The following is an 18,734-nucleotide window of genomic DNA, read 5'->3' as shown; positions in this document are numbered from 1 at the left end:
GTAGCCTGGAAATCCAGACCTAAATCTGAAAGATTAATGGTCTGGCATCGACTAATGAAAATCGGCCAGCTCGAGGGGCAGCACCAAGCATGCGTTTGAAAATCTCACTGCTCGCAATTGGATAACACTACGACCAATCACAACAAGTTATCGCTTAGCTACCAGTGGAGCTAACTGGTAGATTAGACTCTTACCGTATATGGTCGGCAAAACAGCAAAAACGCTCTTCTTGCAAAGGAACGATTCGAGTGCCGTCTTCTGTTCCTCTTTTAGAGAAAAGGCCAAAATCTTTCATTGTAGCGGCCAAAGCCGTATCAAACAACTGGTATTCATCCATAGCCATCTTGCAATGTTTACTAATGACTTCGACGTCACAGCGCTGTCATCATCTGTTTAGCTCTTCTCTGGCCTGCCTATATTATCTATCTATCTATCTATCTATCTATCTATCTATCTATCTATCTATCTATCTATCTATCTATCTATCTATCTATCTATCTATCTATCTATCTATCTATCTATCTATCTATCTATCTATCTATCTATCTATCATTTCACTTGTTAAAGCATTTGAATAAACAATTCAAGGGACAAGAAGATACTGATTGCAAGTGTTTTTTTTATTATTATTTACTTTTTTATTTTAGCCAACATACTATACACATTGAGAATATCTTGATGGTAGTAAATGTACATATAGGAATGTCAACTGAACTTAATTTGAGGTTAATTTAAACATTGCTGAAGGACTGATAATTAAAGTCATAAGTCATAATGTATCGAACACTCAAATAAAATGTTATACAAAAGATGATTGCCATTATAACATGCTTTTGAGATGCATACTCAATTTTCATAAACAACATAGCAGCTGTTAATACCCGAGGGATTTTTTGCTAACATGTGAAAAGTTAGTCAGATTTATGAGCGTCAGTCCTTATGTGTCAAAACTAATTTAGATTGCATGGCTAAGATCCAGAACATCTGAGTCTATCGATAAAATATCCTTAATGAAAAGCACAAATGGACCATAACATCATAACTATAGCTTGACTGTGAATTTTGTACACATACTAAAAGGAGCTTTCGCACCGGAGGAACCTTTTCATAGTTCCTAGAACTATTGGCGGAAGTACCCAGATTTTGACGCGTTCGCGCACCGCAGGAACTAGGAACAATTTTAGTTCTAGGAACTTCTTTTGGAAGAACAAATTTAGCTCCTACTTCAGAGTAGGGTCTAAAACTACCGGAACTACCAGTGATGTTAATGTACACTGATTGGCCGAACGCACGCGTAATTTTTTTTAAAAGCAGTGTGAACACACAGATTATAGCCCATGTATTTACTCCAGAAACTAACTCCACGAACATGGAAAACAGTGATAGATGGAACTCTTAAGCCGCCTTTCCACTGAACACGACAAACGACAGCCGTCGGACCGGAAGTCATTCATTTCCAAAGGAGAGTCGTATGGGAGCTGCGGGGAGTTCCGATCATGCATGTGCGTATGCAGAAATTTCTGATCCGATTTGAGCTTCGGATGCATTGAAATATCTGAACTAGACCGTATGCGACCAGTCGACCGGATGTGATGTGTTCTAATCAAAACTATGAGAGCGAAGCTAGAATTACCAATATTGTAATACTTTAACGTAAACGCTATTCCTGCAAAATGGCGGTTATTAATAATTATGGCTGAAATTTTTTTTTATCATTATTGAATCAATATTTATATTGATTAGCTCTATAAAAAACGACTATTTTTTATTTTAGATGTATTGCGGGTCATTTGTTTTGTGTGGATATATTCATGCATGCATTACATTCATTAAAATAATTCAGTTTACCATTGTGAATAGCCGAGGGTAACGGTTGCATCACGACCAATTTCAAAGTTCCGTGCGACTGACACCAGGGGGCGAAATGCGACAATCGAATGTGAATGTCGTGTGCAGTGGAAAGGCGGCTTTAACCTTTACGCTAAGGAGAAAATCCAACGCAGCTTTGAGGGAACCAGGCCAAACATGATTTTGTATTTCTGCTCAGTTAGCAACACTGGACATCAACCACACGGCATACGCTAATACCTTTTCATATACTGTCTACTTTCTTCGTATAATATTTCTATTAGACAGGACTGTTAGACAGATAGTAAACTAATAAAGACTGAGAATGCGAGCACTGTTAGCTCAGACTCAGTCGTTCTCAGCGACGTCAAAATAAAGGTTCTCCCCACCGTCAAAATAAAAGTCAAAACAAGCGCGGCTTACGTCACTTCGGAGTACCTACTGGCGGTGCAAATGCAACCAGGAAAATGTTCCTAAGGGAACCATTAGTTCTCTGGGAACCACTCTTTTGACTAGTTCCTAGAACTAAGTTTCTAGAACTACCCGGTGCGAAAGCCCCTAATGTTAAGTTTGTATTGATGTTTTTTGCTCCAAATGCCCATGTAAGTGAAGATATGTAAAATATTTATTTCTTGTTAATAGATTTGGGCTCAAATTAGCTCATATAAAGTCGCTGGTCTCTCATTTGTTTGCTTTTATGAATGTATGTGTATGTCTTTCTCATACTCTTTTCAAGTCACTTGGGTTCAGCACTTTCCCAATGAAAAGAAGTGCCCCTGATGGCTCATCCCTGACTAGAAAGAGGAAAGGCCGGTCCACGCGATACATTAGAGCCAGCGATTGGCCTTTGGCAGTGGGGGTGGTGCTGGCATACTCTGCACCCTCTGGAGCCGTCTCCATGACAACCTTATGTTGGACGCCATTTAACTTGACAGGCTGACTGGTGATTTTGATAAGGTCTGTCTCTGCCAACCATTCAGACAGACCTGAAAAAAGGAAAATGATTAGTAGCTATTTACAGTAACAATTTTATAAGAAAACAAACTGATTAGCTAGCAAAAACTGTGGAATGGTGGTTGTCTCTCACCCAGGTCAGACAGGGAAGGCAGCAGATCTGTCCTGTAGCTGAGTTTGATAACAGGAAGAGTAAGCAGCACCTGCACTGCGTGGAGGGTATTGGAGAGGTCCTGGACAAATTCAGCTGTAAGTGCTTCCTCTATTAGAGTCAGATTCTGAGTCACCTCATCAGGCAAGAAGAAATACATGCTCACTCCATCCTCCATAGGAACCTGGGCTATCTGTATGAGATGAGCACATAGCAAATAAATAAAAAAAAGTATAGATCCCACATACAGTACTACTCAAACTTGCACCATTACTATGTTTAGGTCAACTGACCTTCCTTAGGCTTACAAAAAGGCAAAGGTATCAGCCAATTTAACTCTTTAAGAGTATTTACTGTTGTTTATAATTAAAAAGGCAACACCTACCAATATATAATTCAAAATGAGGAAAAAAAATGACTGCACATTTCTACAGTTGCATTGGTAACTGAAATGCATGGTGCTGCCTCCACACCACTGGGTGTCAGTGTAATTCCATGATGACCTTTTTTTTTTTTTTTTTATGATTACTTGACAAAAACTTACTGAGTGCACCTTCAAAGTTGGCATGAAACATAAGTTTTGATAGTCTTTTCTTCACTATTGTGACATACACTCACTTGCCAAAAAAAAAAAAAAAGAGTCGCTTTTTGTATTTAAATAGGCAAATACTTAAAGAGTATTCAGTGATGTATGTTTATAGCATGTTATATTTTTGGAGACATTTATTTTAACCCTAACAAGATCTTGACCAAAAATGTATGCAGCTCTTGATGGAAATAAAAGTTGTGACGTTATTTTCATCAATTTTTGGTCAAGATCTTGTATCGACAATGCAAGAGTCAAGCACTCTGTAAAGTCTTCTCCAGCACATCCCAAAGACTTTCAATGATTTTAAGGTCTCATGTGAGTGACATGTTGTCCCACCCTTTTACCAGCAAACAAGTCAAGAGAAGGGAGGTAGTTGCAAGAGGGAGGGGAAGTTACTAAAATAAAATATTACAAGGGCATTTGAATTTTGAAAAGTACAGGGATAATCATCATAATATTATAAATTCTGCCGTATTCTATAAAAAATAGAAACTCCATTTCCAATTCTGACATTATGTGCTCTCATATATGTATGATGCATGACTTTAATCAATGGAAGGTGAGAAACATCAAAGAACACAATAGGAGTTATATAGCAGATGCAGGCCGTTTTTTTGTTTTTTAAATCGCTGCTGCTGACGGGACTTGCTACTGCCAATACATACGTACAAGACACGCTGCTGCTGCTGCTGCTGCTGCTGCTGCTGCTGCTGTGCAAAATAGCATACATCAATTACCCCTCAATTGAGCAGGTGACAATGAAGACTGAACAATACAAGCCAAGTGGATGTCACTGAAAATCCCCCATAAACGCAGGTAACAAAGGAGATGACAAAGGTGATGAATCAGTCATGAATCAGTGTTTGAATAAAAGGACCGTTTACTGCTGCACCCAGATCCTTTCCTCACATTACTGGCAACTGCTTGTGACAACCATTCATATTAGTGCTATAAAACACTCCAATCTGCAGATTAGATTATGCCATTATTAGCAATAATGAATATACCATTAGATCAATGAATGAATGAACATGAGGGCATTACACATGATTAGGGCCGGATTTACCTCATATTGTGACATAGGCAAAATTAATTTTGCCCCTGACCCCAGTAGGTTACATATTTGCTAACATTGCTATTTGAATTTGCTATGCTGCTGCTGTATTTCACTTTACAAGTTCACATGCCAGCAATGCTTTGACAGCTGCTTATTTGCTAAGAAATTCACTCTAAGCATTAAAACGGGACTGTTAAAATGATAGATGTGTATGAACCTTGTGTACGGTTACTTCATAAGGAATTAATAAAGCAGACCACGCAATATGCATGGCGATATAGCATAAGAAAGACCGTTCACTTATCTTAGATGATGAAATTCAGAGGATTTCTGAAAGCACGCTGCAACTGCTACAGAAAATGCTGACCAGTATTTGAAGGTAGAGCAGCAAGCCCATTGGCTACTGATACAGCAGGAACCAATCAGCTGTGCCCTATAGAGAATGATGTGATTGCAAGCAGATTGAGTTAAGGACCCATCAGCCTGCGCCATCTAGAGTTTCATGACAGAACTTTATAAATAGATATTATCAAAGTTACTATTATTTGTGCTCTGTATTCCAAGTCTTCTGAAGTCATACAATAGCTTATTGTGAGGAACAGTCCAATTTTTAACTTGTTATCCACCAAAAATACTGCCTTCAACCCTAGCAGCAGTACAATCATTTTCATATTTCCACATGTTCAAATGTGGCATGTTCACAATACAATTGTGTGATGTTTGTGTGCAGTTGTATGGAATGTATGGAAACCTTATTGTATTGGTACTGGTCTACATCTACCTTTCATTATGTATTATATTATATATTACATATTCGTTATTATTATACATCACACATACATACATACATACATACATACGTACACACTCTCTCTCTCTCTCTCTCTCTATATATATATATATATATATATAGAGAGATACATACATACATACATACGTACACACTCTCTCTCTCTCTCTCTCTCTCTATATATATATATATATATAGAGAGAGAGAGAGAGAGAGAGAGGGAGAGATAGAGCTACTTAATATTTTTGCAGAAACCATGATATTACCATTTAAAAGTTTAGGTTAAGATTATTTTTTTTAAAGAAAAAAATACTTTTATTCAGTAAGGGCACAATAAATTGATCAAAAGTGACAGTAAACACATTTATAATGTTACAAAAGATTTATATTTCAAATAAACTTCTCTATTCATCCAAGAAAAAAAATGTATCACGTTTTTCACTAAAATATTAGGCAGCAAAAAATAAAATAAAATTAACATTGATAATAATAAAATCCATAATTAATCATAGAGCACCAATAATAATTGATAACTGACAAATAGTACATGCATAATACAACAGGTACTGATACCGTGCAGCCAAGGTCAGGGTCAATACCCATCTTCACTGGGTAATTCTCCTGCTCCATCATGGGAATGAGAGTTGGCGCTTCTCCATCTCTTTGGAAGTTCTCCATCTTATTAGCTTTGCTGAACCTAGTTATCCATTTACCTGCAAAAAAAGAGTCAATAAAAAGCACTCATATCACTGCTGGGAGAAAGACATAAATCTCAAACACTTAATGAAGATTCATTTTCAATAACATTTTAAATGTCACAGCAATGTCACAATAAACCAATAGCTCTCAATTAAAAAAGTTTCTTCTTTTTTTCAGGTTGGCCAAGTTAATATGCATTGCACATTTTCATGCTCACATTCATTTTGCAATGAGTGGTCCATCTCCTCCCCCTTATACTGTCTCTGTTAAAGTACATACTCTATGAGACATAAAATAGCAGGAGAAAGAATCAGAGTCCATTTACCTTTGAAGGAGGCTGCTCCCACAGGCAGCAAAGCTGTTTTACGAGAAAGAGGGGAAGGAACAACTTGTTCCACTTTTCCACCAGTCTGCTGCTTAAACCAATCATTAACAGTCTTGAGGTCCCGCGCTCCACCACCAAGAGTTTGAGGCCGGACCCCATATTGCTTCTCTACACTGTTGAGGTATTCCAGCTTGAGACGGAGATCTGGGATGAAAGAACACATGAACAGCTCTTCTCTATCACTTGTACAACAGCAGTTTAGGGTCACATAAAAATTAAATACTTTATTCTCGTATTGGTACAACTTTGCTCTCGTAATTTTGACTTGAATCTCACAATGGTTTGACTTTTTATGATTTTTTCTTTATTCTCAAAATATTACAACTTTAATTACATATTGCTAAGACTTACATGAATACAATTCTTGTATTTCTATGACTTTGATCTAATAAGTTTGACTATATTCTCAAAATATTACAACTTCAATCTCACAATGCTATGACTTAATTTTCAAAATATCATGACTTTAATGTTGTATCGCCACGATATTATCCCCATATTGCTTTATTTGTGTAATTTTAACTTTGTTCTCAAAATATTATGACTTTATTCCCGTAATTTTTGAATTTTTTTTTGTTTACGTGGCACCAAAATGCTGTCGTACTCTTGAACACATGCAAATACACCCATTTCAAAATGACAAACACCCACTTCTAGCCAAAAGTATCCGTTCTGCTGACTTGAAGCCCTTGGCAGATGCCCTGAGTGAGGAGAGAAGGTCTCTCAGCGTGTCATGGAGCTGACTGTCTTGCAGGGTGTGATAGCGGAGAGCCCTGTAAATCTGTTTCTCTGCCCGTTCAGATGCCCCTATGACAGATAATACCAAATTTAAGATTGCTGAACTCAAGCCTTAAAAATTGGGTGATTGGCCCCGCAGCAAGAAAAGCATAACCTCCCATAGTGGAGCAGAGCCTCACCCATTGAAAGCTGCGTGAATGCTGCAGAGATACTCATGGGGGACAGGAAGACGCTGGCCTTGGGGTCACGTGCTGCCAGCTGACGGAACAGGTTGTAGCCAAAATCAGAGGTTGCAGCAGCCAGCTTGGTGCGTGGTGTGGTAAAAAGGTCAACCACCTCTTCCTCACCTTCAGGCTCCGCTCTGTCTGTCTGTACCAGGATTGGACAGTTACAGACAGTGGAATGACATAAGAAGAGAAAGCATCTGAGGACTCATGAAGTACTTACCAACTGAGCATGTGAGAGGGAGAGAAGACTCCATAAACCAAACAGCAGGACTACCTTCTTCATCCTGATAAATATAAAGATAGAAGCTGTGAATCAGTGATGGCAACTCCATGTTTTGTGACAGATTAAAAACTTGCAGATCTTGTTGCTTATCATCAAAAAAAAAAAAAAACTCTTGACACCAACCTCTTAAAGGGATACTCCACTTTTTTCGGAAATATGCTCATTTTACAACTCCCCCAGAGTTAAACAGATGAGTTTTACCGTGTTAGAATCCATTCAGCCGAACTCCGGGTCTGACGGTACCACTTTTAGCATAGCTTAGCATAGATCATTGATTCTGATGAGTCCAGTAGCATTTCTTTCAAAATGACCAAAGAGTTTCAATATTTTTCCTATTTAAAACTTGACTCTTCTGTAGTTAAACCGTGTACTAAGATCGACGGAAAATGAAAAGTTGCGATTTTCTAAGCCTATATGGCTAGGAACTACTCTCATTCCGGCGTAATAATCAAGGAACTGTGCGGCCGTAACATGGGTGCAGCAGGCGTAGTGATATGACGCAGCACCTGAAAATAGGTCTAATAGGTTAGACAAACTTAGTCCCGGTCACGTTGGAAGAAGTTACCGAGCTGGGGACTATTTTCAGGCGCTGCGTCATATCACTACGCCTGCTGCACCCATGTTACGGCCGCACAGTTCCTTGATTATTACGCCGGAATGAGAGTAGTTCCTAGCCATATAGGCTTAGAAAATCGCAACTTTTCATTTTCCGTCGATCTTAGTACACGGTTTAACTACAGAAGAGTCAAGTTTTAAATAGGAAAAATATTGAAACTCTTTGGTCATTTTGAAAGAAATGCTACTGGACTCGTCTGAATCAATGATCTATGCTAAGCTATGCTAAAAGTGGTACCGTCAGACCCGGAGTTCGGCTGAATGGATTCTAAAACGGTAAAACTCATCTGTTTAACTCTGGGGGAGTTGTAAAATGAGCATATTTCCGAAAAAAGTGGAGTATCCCTTTAATATATATATATATATATATATATTTTTTTTTTATAGATAAACTTATTTGTGTTAAATATCATCTATTTAATACTATATAGATCCATTCAAAATAATATTTCTTTATTCCTAAAATTTTTGGTCTAAAGTCTTTTTTTTATGATCTATATGATTTATGAAATATGATCCACAAACATTTGCAATAAAACGGAAAATATAAGTTAACACCCCATCCTTTGCATAAAACGTTTAACGTTAGGAACAGGTTCAAGAATTGTTCCTGCAGCAGTTTCCAACAAGGCCTAAAACTTTCCCATGTTCCTTCAGCACATCTGGTTGCCATTAAACTTTCTTGCTGAGTTCATGTTCATCAATGGAAAAAAAAACACTAATATTTTCACATTCATCTAAATGGCTCCCTCACTGCATCTGCCACGCAAGTAAAAGAGCTGAGCGTTACTCCATATCCACTGGGCTGAGCTTCACATTCCACACCTACTACAATCTGAAAAAGACATATTTGTGAAACTTTGCATGCAGTAAAAAATAAATAAATAATTATCATTAGGAGGGGGGGGACTTTAGGAGGAAAGATATGGAAATTATAGGCTATAGCAGTTTTTACACTCTTTTTTACAGAAGATTCCTATCCCCAAAAGCAAACGAGATGTTTTGTTTATAATACAATATGCTGAATTAACAAACAACCAGAACAGTCCTATTAAAGAAGAGAACTCTGCCGCTACAAAATAATAATAATAATAATAATAATAACTTTAGGAAAAGGTTCAAGAATTGTTCCTGCAGCAGTTTCCAACAAGGCCTAAAACTTTCTCACGTTCCTTCAGCACATCTGGTTGCCATTAAACTTTCTTGCTGAGTTCTTGTTCATCAGTAGAAAAAAAAATAGAAAAAAAAAATCCTAACACTCATATTTTCACATTCATCTAAATGGCTCCCTCACTGCATCTGCCACGCAGTGAAAGAGCTGAGCGTGACTCCATATCCACTGAGCTTCACATTCCTCACCTACAATCTGAAAAAGACATATTTGTGAAACTTTGCATGCAGTAAAAAAATTTAAATAATAATAATCATTGGGGGGGGGGGGGACTTTAGGAGGAAAGATATGGAAATTAAAGGTTATAGCAGATTTTACACTCTTTCTTCCAAAAGATTCCTATCCCCAAAAGCAGATAAAAAAAGAGATGTTTTGTGTACAATATGCTGAATTAACAAACAACCAGAACAGTCCTATTAAAGAAGAGAACTCTTATAAATAATACATTTTACAATTTATATGAAATAACTGTTTCTATTACACGTATATTGATTTTTAAAATGGTCTGACCTGATTTCTACTTCACTGTCGTCTCGTGCAGATTCTCAGCTCACAGCTGTCTTCGTCAACTGTGCTCGAGCAGATGCATCAGCAGTGTTTGTTTCAGTGAAGAATCCCGCCCTTTGCTGACGCTAGAAGGTGGTCTGAAACTTCTGAGGAGATAGGCCAAGTGGTTTGGAGGGTTGACTCGAGTCTCGAATCTGTTCCGTTCACCAAAAGATTTGTTCGGATTCGGACTGATCGTTGACAACACGTGTGACAACAGAGAAAATAATCTTTTTTTTTCTTTTCTTTTTGCAGATTAAGTAAGTTATTACTTTTGTACAGGTCATAATACAGAACCATTTAGGCTACGTAATTTTTTGCATTAGAAAGAAAAAAAAACAACTCTTGTTTCGTTTGTTTTTAGCATTTTGTTATAAAAAAAAAGAATGTACTGAGAAACAGACTTCGGTTACTAGGCCTACATTTATTTCGGATAGTTTTATATTTTAGCTTTATAGCAATGTAATTATATGTGCAATTGTTTATCTGCACATTTAATAATTAGAGGGGGATTGGGTTATACCAGGTTGAGATGCATTTACACAGGTCCCTAGAATACTTGATTCTGATTGGTCAGTTGTGGCACTAGTGGAAAAATATTTCAAAATAATGGCCATCTGCCAGCGTCAACACACTATAAAATAATTTCAACTCAAATCAATTTTTCATGTCCATATATTTATTTTATTTGGCAAATAGCCATGCAATACCTGAGAAAATGTAGTCAATTGATCATTATTGCAAAATGAACCCATGTTGGGCTCCTGATCACCCTGTCTGAGGTTATTTTGCAGTAGTGACCGACTGACTATACATTATCCCTTACATAAACCTAAGTCAGGGTAGATGCCATTGAACAGCCACATTTTTCATTCAAACTCAAAATGGCATCCATCAATCATAGAGCAGGCCATGAACAGCAACACTCTGCATTTCACATTACAGTTGTCAAAATATGTTCTGTAAAATATGGACAGATCCGTCCTCTCATTAGTTCCCATCCTCCATCTCCTGATGTCCAAGGAACTGCTGAGGAACTGTGTCCTTCCACATATTTAGCATGTAACTTAACATATTTTCCCTATGTGGACCATCATTTAGTGTCCCATCGCTCAGGGGCACTTTGCTTGGCTTCATGCTGCTTTCAGTTTCAGTTTTTGGGTCATCACTTTGTTCCGTTGTCGCTCCAGGGTTAGGGTTGGTAACAATACCCAGGAAGAGCGGCGTGTAAGAGGCATCATCCACTAGTGCGAAGATGAACGGCATGTTGACTGCAAAAGTAGGAACGGTACGTACTAGAGTGACAGCGGTCGCAGCTGAAGCTTCAGCCCCCTCCTCGCTCAGCTCCATGCTTGAGGCATGTTGTACTCCCGAAACCACTAATGCACCTGGTGAGATTCTGGATAAATCAGGCCCAGTAAACAGCAAACCCAGACCTAAAAATAATAGATGAGTGTGGGTGACAGTTCTGTTTTACTGAATTATTAACCCTCACTTCACAACAACATTGATCGACTTCATGTAGACCAAAGGACATCGCCTTATAAGGGCAGATTTTACCAAATCTCAATCGAGAACATGTAGATTTAGCTCTTTTTTATCTTACCCATGCTTGTGAGTGCTTGTTGCAGATCCTGCTTGAACTCAAGTTTGAATTTTGGTAGTTTCACATGCATGGACTTCTCACTTTGAAACTGTTTATACAGGCCCGATATGTTGAGCTTGGCAGCCGTGTTTGACAGATTTCCATGCACTGGCATTGGCATTACCACCAGAAGACTCATATTTCCTTGAAAAGGAAACCTTGCAACCTAAAAGCAGTATGAATATACCAAATCAAAATTCCCTATTTACAGACTTTTGGCTAAATTTAAAACAAAATACTGATCCATTCCAATTACGATACAAAATAAAAAAAACAGCTAGATTACCTGTGTGCCGTCTTTTCTATCTACAAACATGCTGAGTGGATATTTGGATCCCATCATCATGTCCACTTTTACAGAGGTTTTTTTGTCAATGTAAAAGATATCCTTCACAGTGAACTTGGAATCAAAGCGGGATTGCCACTCTCCTAAGAGAAAAGACATGCATAAAGCTGAATTCCTTCTCCTACATTTCCACTTACTTCTTTTTAATTTATGGGGTCAATGAATAATAATAGTATCTTAAAATAAAAGAAAAAAATCTTTTAAAAATCTAAATTAAACATCTGTCAAGTTCTCAGACATTGTTTTATTTGGCTTTTAAAAACTTTATAAAAAGTAAAACTTTAATGACTGTAAAATGTTATGTGGTGTAACCATCAAGGTAAAAAGTTATAATGTCTCAGGGTTACGAATGTAACCCGGTTCGGTTCCTGAGATGGGAACAAGACACTGTGTCATTGCATTGGCACTATGGGAGCGGCTTCAGCATGAGCCGGGGTCTGAAGTATGTTTGAAATCATTCAAATCCTATTGACCGATGGAGGTCAGGTGACAAAGCATAGTACAAGACCATAAAAGCGCATCTACGTCATGGATTCCCCAGATTCTAATTGTCTGAATAAGCCACGCAGACGTATTTGAAAAATGGCAACAGGATGCAGCGAGACGCTGCTCAGTTCCCATCTCAGGGAATCGGGTTACATACCCTTAGATTCCCTTTCAAAGGGAACTTCGATGCTGCATCATTACATTTATGATTTGGGAACATTAATACCAATGCCGTCAGTAAGAGGATGCCTGCACCCTAAGTTGTGAAAAGTGTGCACAAGCACAAAACTGTCGTTACAGGAAGAATCAGCACTAAAAGACTTGAGATCCTGGGGTCGCATTCACATCCACACTATAAAACCTGATGAATGTGTGCAGAGAGGACCAGTTTGCCACAGCACAAACATCTCGCAAAGACCACCTTTTGCCAATGCCTTTGAGGTAGCCACACAAGTAGAATGGGCTCTGATTCCTAGAGGCGAGAGAATCCACATTCTGAAACCGCTCCCCAAAGCAGACAAACCGTTGATGATTTTTACGCAACTGGCCTGACCGGTGGACATAAGTAATAAGGAGACAGAATGGACACAATCCATTCAATCTCTCCTGCTCTGACGAGTGAAATGGTGGAGGGGAGAAGGCTTGAAGAACAATAGGATGAAATAGTGATGAAAGCAATTTTGTAATGTAGTCCAGCCTAGGGTGCAATATGCACCCTGACCAGCCCATTGGCAGAATCAAGACAGGAGGAGGCAAATCTCCTACCCTCTAAAAAATAAGTTATAGCTACTAGCCGAGCCACCTAAAGAGTCAGAAGCTTCTCTGAGGCTGACACCAAAGGGAGCATCCGACAACCCTTCTAAAACAATAGAGAGATCCCATCTCGTTGGCACCGCACAGGAACCCGGACACCAGGACATGCTTCCCCACCGAAGCCACATCAATGTTAATGTACCATGTACCAAGTCAAAATAGGGGCCACAGACACCTTTAGGGTAGCAGGGGTCAGTCCTGTTAAGAGACGCTCTTGAAGACACTGTTCACACCATGATGAAAAGAGATGCCATTTATGAGCATAAAGTCACCTAGTAGAGGAAGACTTAGCATTAAGAATGGTATCAACAACTTCAGTTAAGAGACCAGAATCTATGAGCTGGTATACCCCAGGGTCCAGACTCACAGCTTCCAAATCTCTGACCGGGGGTGAAAGATTGTCCCCTGAACCTGGGACAGAAGATCCTTCCTGTTTGGAATCTCCCAAGGTGAGCTTTCCAGGAGAGACGCTAAATCCACAAACCATACTTAGGCCGGCCAGAATGGTGCGACTAGTAGAAGGTGTACCTCATCCAGACGGACCCTCGTCAGAACTCTCAGGAGCAGAGCGATCCTGGGCCTCAGCCAATGCCTTGACAGGATGTCTGCTCCTATATTTAAATTCCCTGGAATATAGACTGCCCCAAGTGAGAGCAGTCTGTTCTTGGTCCAGAGCAGGTACTGCAGCACCAACATGAACAGGGGCCAACAGGAACAACACATGGCAGTCCCTCAGAAATGGCCTATCGATCCCTAGCGATTCCATTGCTATGGCCCTCATCTTCCAGGCAATTGAATGTCATATGAGATGGTGGCTCTGCCAGAGATCATGAGCTGGATGGCCATCCAAGACCGCACCCCAGACTGCAAAAGAGGCATCCACCGTGATAATCCTGCGACGGCAACCCTCCCAAGCGTGGCGCGTAACCCTTATGGCTCACAGATGGTCACAAGAGTGAAACCCCTGCTCTTGAGCCACCCTCGGGAAGAAAGTCAAATGGGAGCGGAGCTGAAACTCCCAGTTAACTCCCAAATGAGTGCACATATGTACACAGTGGGAAATGTCATTCACAGATCGCTCCTGAACTGTTTCTTGTCACACACATTGTGAGCGTCATCTCTTGAATGTTACAGCAAAGGAATGATGGCACACATGTTACATTTATTTTTTTCATTTTATTAATAGTTCTCTATTTGGATCAGAAGAATTTGCAGAGCTTCCAGATCCAAAATGGGACACAGATTGGGAGACAGAGCAAAAGAAAGGGGAACACCTGTCTCAAGCTCAGCTTAACCAATTCAACCTGCAATCCTCGTGATCAAAGCCGCTGCACTGCTTCTGTAAACATGGAACCCGAACCATGGGGCACAGATGTCTGACTCTCATTCGTGACGTACTTGCCCTTTAATGGTTCTGATGGTTCGCTACGCTTTCTCACCTGACCTCTGTAAGCCAATAGTTTTGGAGTGATTTCACACTTGCTTCAGACACCGGTGCACACTTAAGGCGTTCCCATAGCATCAATGCAATGACGCAGCGTCTAAGTTCCCTCAAAAGGGAACATGTTTTCCTTACACCTTGAATACATGTGAGTGTACACATTTTAATCATTTTCAAAAAATATTTTAAGAAGTATTATTTTATACAATGACGTATTACTTCATACGTATCATATGTTTTGAGAAGTATTAATAATAACAATAAATAATCATTTTATAAAACTACTATAAGGTTTCTTTTCAAGAATTTCATTCTTTTAAAGATGCCTTTTCTTCATTATGATATCAGGACAGTTGTATCACCCTGATATTTTACATTCGCCAAAAAATACTTTTAATTTTAACCCTGAAATTAAAAACATGCTCATCATAGAAAATGTGTATTCAAGTCACTGTATTTATTTTTAATGTATTTCTAATAATAATAATAAATTAATAAATCTGGACAATAATGAGCATTATGTTATTGATCCCTCTGTTATGTTTTATCTTATTTATGACAGCTTAAATGCAGACCAACCTTTAAAATGAATGGCGTTAATCAACATTAAAGCAACATTAGGTGGAAGACTGGACATAAAGTTGGTTATGTGACCTTTGGTGGCTTCCTCCACCCAACGATTGACTTCTTCAATGGAGGTCAGATATGCAGGTTCGGATTTGTACAGGTTCAAAGCTCTGTCCACAAAGTCCTGGTTCATCCTAAAACCTTTTCAAAGACAAAAGCAACTACAGAATCTACAAAAAGCACAAGTAACCCCAACAAAACTTACATATTACATCAGCACATGGTTTGTTCTGAACCTCAAGCTCAAAATAATCTTCCAGTAATGTCAAGTTTAGCTTGATCAAACCATCAGTTTTTCACCTGGTATGAGGTAGAGACGAGAAGCCATTTTGACAGCCTTGGCAGTTAGTTGTTCTTGGAGACAGCTTAAGGTTTCATGAAAATTCGGCAGCTCTTTTGCCTGAAGGATTTCCAACAACTTCTCTTCTGTCTTGTTCCTTGCACCTAAAATTTTTAAATGAACACACACACACACACACACACATAAAAACAACATAAGATGTATAAAATCACCCTTTGCATGGTTGGCAATGATTTGTTTGTGTTTGTGTATGCTCACCTAAAGCAAGCTCAGCAAGTGCAAGAGAAATACTCAGAGGTGATATGATTATATTCGGTTGCTCAGACCCAGGCTGTAGTTTTTCTAAAAGTGCCAATCCTAGTTTAGCCACTGCACCACCAACTGCTCGTTGAGCCTCCAGGCTTAAGACATCATTGCAATTCCCTTCGCCAACGTCTGTTTCATTAGAAGCCTGGATTGAAGAGAGGGCCAGAAAATATTCTAAAAAGACTGTGTGCTTTTTAAAAGAACTAGAGCGGAATTTTTGAAACAAACAATGTGGATGAGCAAGATTTGGCGAATAATTTAATATCTCAGAGAGTTTCTTACCATCAGTCCAAACCTAAAGAAACAGAGCAATATAAGCACTAAAAGACAGTGCTTCATGTTCTTACTTTTGGCCTGGAAGACACAGAACAGATCAGATCAGATATCTTCAGATGTTTTTACACCACAGTAATTTATTGTAATTTACTAAACAACAACTGTATACCATGAATGTTTATTGTGAAATAGCAACATTATGCATTGTACATATATTTCGTTATTTCTTGTAATTACAGATTTATAGTATCTGTGGCATGCACTGCGAAATTAATAAATGTGGATGCAAATGACATATTTTGCTCCTTGTTACTCCTTGTTTTGTCAACCCTTTAAAAGTTTCTCAGAGACAAAAACCCACACTGTAAACCCAGATTTTGTTTCTAATTAAACTTACAAGTGAACATTACTTATTATTTTATGTTTAGTAAAAACCTGCTATCATTACTAAACAACATTAGTTGTTTGTACTATTTAACTGAAAGATTCATTGCACTAATCAGGTTTAGCAGAGATAACTTGGTATGTTTAGTTTCATAAGGAAGGGGAGGGGCCAAATCAAAAACCTGCCTGGTCACGTGAAAAGACCCGCGTCTAACGTGCGTCCAAGGGGCTCTACACCTGGCGGGACGAGTATTGAGAATTGTATTGAGTATTGAGAAGCAGACGGTATTGAGAATTAACAGAGGTTTAGATGTTGATGAATTATTGTTTAATTTGTAGTCACCATAATGGTGATAAGTGTTGGCTTTAGTTGGGCTCTTGCCCTTGACAATTGAACATTAGTTTTTCTCTGGCTGTTTTACCTGTGTGTTTAAAAGGCACAATTATTATAGCAAAAAAGCCAAGAGTATAGTGATCCAGTGACTATGACTGCATATTGATGTAGTCACCTATGAAGATTATAAGTCATCAGCACCTCATTTCATCTGTTTAATCTCTTATTGTCTGGGTCTTTCCATATGATTGATATAAATGTTAATACCACTCAACATGTTTAGTTTCAGCTTGTGTAAAAAGTTAGGATTCCATGTTAATATAACTCAACATGTTTAGTGTCAGCTTGTGTAAAAAGTTAGGGTTCCATGTTAATACAACTCAACAAGTTTAGTTTCAGCTTGTGTAAAAACTAAAGTGGTATAGGGCAACGGGTTTCCACGCGATTTGCGAGAAAAAGTAAACTAATTCAGGTTAAGAGTGCACATAGCACATCACAAGAGTAAATTGAAAAATGCCTAAGCCAGATTTAACAGTAAAAAAAAAAAGAGTATTTTATTTTAACAAGTAACTTCTGGAAATCCTGATATTTACTGCAGTGTACTAAATGTTTAATAATATAATATTTATACTATAAAATAATACTATATAATTTTAATATAAAATATTATGTTTTCAGTTTGCTTGTAAAATTCTAAAAAGTGTCAATGTTTATGTTTAATTTAGTGTCAGTTGTCTTAGACTATATCTTCATAAAATGAAAAGATGTTTTCAAAAACATTTGCATGTCAACACATAAAAAGAATACGATTACACTTGCTACACCTTAAAATATACCAATTTTAAACTTTTTGTTGACACTTTATGATGTAATTCATATAATGTGTATATTATTATTTAAAAATTAAGTGATTTGAGATCATTTAGTAAAATTTGCTATGCAAAAACAGATTTACACATTTTATCATAACTTGTTTCTACCGTGCACGCCTGTGTTTCAGATTATTTATGAATAAGCCACAGATGACGATGAAAAATTTAGGCAATTGACAACTTATAAAAAAAAAAAAAAATAGATAAACTTACAACGATTTTGACAGGAAAGTGGTGATAAATACAGGGAGAGTAAATTATTTGACATTTGAAAAGATTCGAAAAGATTTGAGATAATTTAGCAAAATCTGCTATGCAAAAACAGATTTACACATTTATCATAACTTGTTTCTACCGTGCATGCCTGTGTTTCAGATTATTTATGAATAAGCCACAGATGATGATGAAAAATTTAGGCAATTGACAACTTATTTAAAAAAAAAAAAGATAAACTTACAACGATTTTGACAGGAAAGTGGTGATAAATACAGGGAGAGTGAATGATGTAGATCCAGAACAGATGACTGGAGTAGAATGCTCTCAGACACTGTGCTGCTGGTTAATGTTTCATCATCCACTGACTTCTGTCACCATTTAGTTTTAAATGTAAATATTAATATATGTGATCCTGGGTCAAGGAGCCCACCAAATCACGACCAAAATAAAGATTATTCAGTTTGTGATAGAAATCCAAAACTGTAATATCACACACAAAAATATATATATATAAATAAATAAACAAAAAATAAAGAACAAACAATAATTCAGTTGTTTGTTAAATGAGGTTGTGTCCAAGGACATAAACAATATTAAAATTAATCCTATTTTAAATTATATGAAAAAGAATGAA

At 37.9% G+C, this 18,734-nt stretch overlaps 2 protein-coding genes across 4 annotated transcripts; both read right to left on the bottom strand.

Moving 5' to 3' along the window:
• Nucleotides 1–599: 599 nt before the first annotated feature.
• serpinf1 (serpin peptidase inhibitor, clade F (alpha-2 antiplasmin, pigment epithelium derived factor), member 1) lies at nucleotides 600–10,124 on the bottom strand. 2 transcript variants are annotated; one of them, XR_014625287.1, is made up of 9 exons: nucleotides 10,018–10,124; nucleotides 7,659–7,722; nucleotides 7,391–7,580; nucleotides 7,125–7,280; nucleotides 6,414–6,617; nucleotides 5,963–6,102; nucleotides 2,936–3,146; nucleotides 1,981–2,834; nucleotides 600–1,411 (listed from the first exon to the last, which is right to left on the bottom strand). XR_014625287.1 is itself a non-coding variant. In XM_084387880.1 (8 exons), the coding sequence occupies exons 2-8, from the start codon at nucleotides 7,719–7,721 to the stop codon at nucleotides 2,569–2,571; spliced, it is 1,230 nt and encodes a 409-aa protein (XP_084244006.1). In that variant the 5' UTR covers nucleotide 7,722; nucleotides 10,018–10,124; the 3' UTR covers nucleotides 600–2,568. The 2 variants fall into 2 exon arrangements, 1 of the variants encoding a protein (XP_084244006.1); XM_084387880.1 differs by having other exon boundaries at nucleotides 600–2,834.
• Nucleotides 10,125–10,714: 590 nt separating this feature from the next.
• serpinf2a (serpin peptidase inhibitor, clade F (alpha-2 antiplasmin, pigment epithelium derived factor), member 2a) lies at nucleotides 10,715–18,471 on the bottom strand. 2 transcript variants are annotated; one of them, XM_084387489.1, is made up of 8 exons: nucleotides 18,342–18,471; nucleotides 16,301–16,372; nucleotides 15,971–16,163; nucleotides 15,712–15,855; nucleotides 15,364–15,552; nucleotides 11,985–12,127; nucleotides 11,660–11,864; nucleotides 10,715–11,489 (listed from the first exon to the last, which is right to left on the bottom strand). In XM_084387489.1, exons 2-8 carry the CDS (start codon nucleotides 16,355–16,357, stop codon nucleotides 11,044–11,046), a joined length of 1,377 nt encoding a protein of 458 aa, XP_084243615.1. In that variant the 5' UTR covers nucleotides 16,358–16,372; nucleotides 18,342–18,471; the 3' UTR covers nucleotides 10,715–11,043. The 2 variants fall into 2 exon arrangements, with proteins under 2 accessions (XP_084243615.1, XP_084243616.1); XM_084387490.1 differs by lacking the exon at nucleotides 18,342–18,471 and adding an exon at nucleotides 18,098–18,161.
• Between the last annotated feature and the right edge of the window lie 263 nt (nucleotides 18,472–18,734).

Source organism: Rutilus rutilus, assembly GCF_951802725.1.
Source record: "Rutilus rutilus genome assembly, chromosome: 18".
Lineage (NCBI taxonomy): Eukaryota > Metazoa > Chordata > Actinopteri > Cypriniformes > Leuciscidae > Rutilus > Rutilus rutilus.
The sequence above is the reverse complement of the archived record's forward strand: the minus strand, read 5'-3'. Positions and strand labels throughout refer to the sequence as shown.

Coding starts and splice junctions, on each gene's coding strand:
- serpinf1 (XM_084387880.1), bottom strand. CDS start 7,721: ATGAAGAAGGTAGTCCTGCTGTTTGGTTTATGGAGTCTTCTCTCCCTC. Junction 6,618..7,124: donor ACGGATACTTTTGGCTAGAA/GTGGGTGTTTGT, acceptor CTTTCATCCCAG/ATCTCCGTCTCAAGCTGGAA. Junction 3,147..5,962: donor ACCCTGACCTTGGCTGCACG/GTATCAGTACCT, acceptor CATCTCATACAG/ATAGCCCAGGTTCCTATGGA.
- serpinf2a (XM_084387489.1), bottom strand. CDS start 16,357: ATGAAGCACTGTCTTTTAGTGCTTATATTGCTCTGTTTCTTTAGGTTT. Junction 15,856..15,970: donor ACTTGCTGAGCTTGCTTTAG/GTGAGCATACAC, acceptor TAAAAATTTTAG/GTGCAAGGAACAAGACAGAA. Junction 15,553..15,711: donor TCGTCTCTACCTCATACCAG/GTGAAAAACTGA, acceptor GTCTTTGAAAAG/GTTTTAGGATGAACCAGGAC.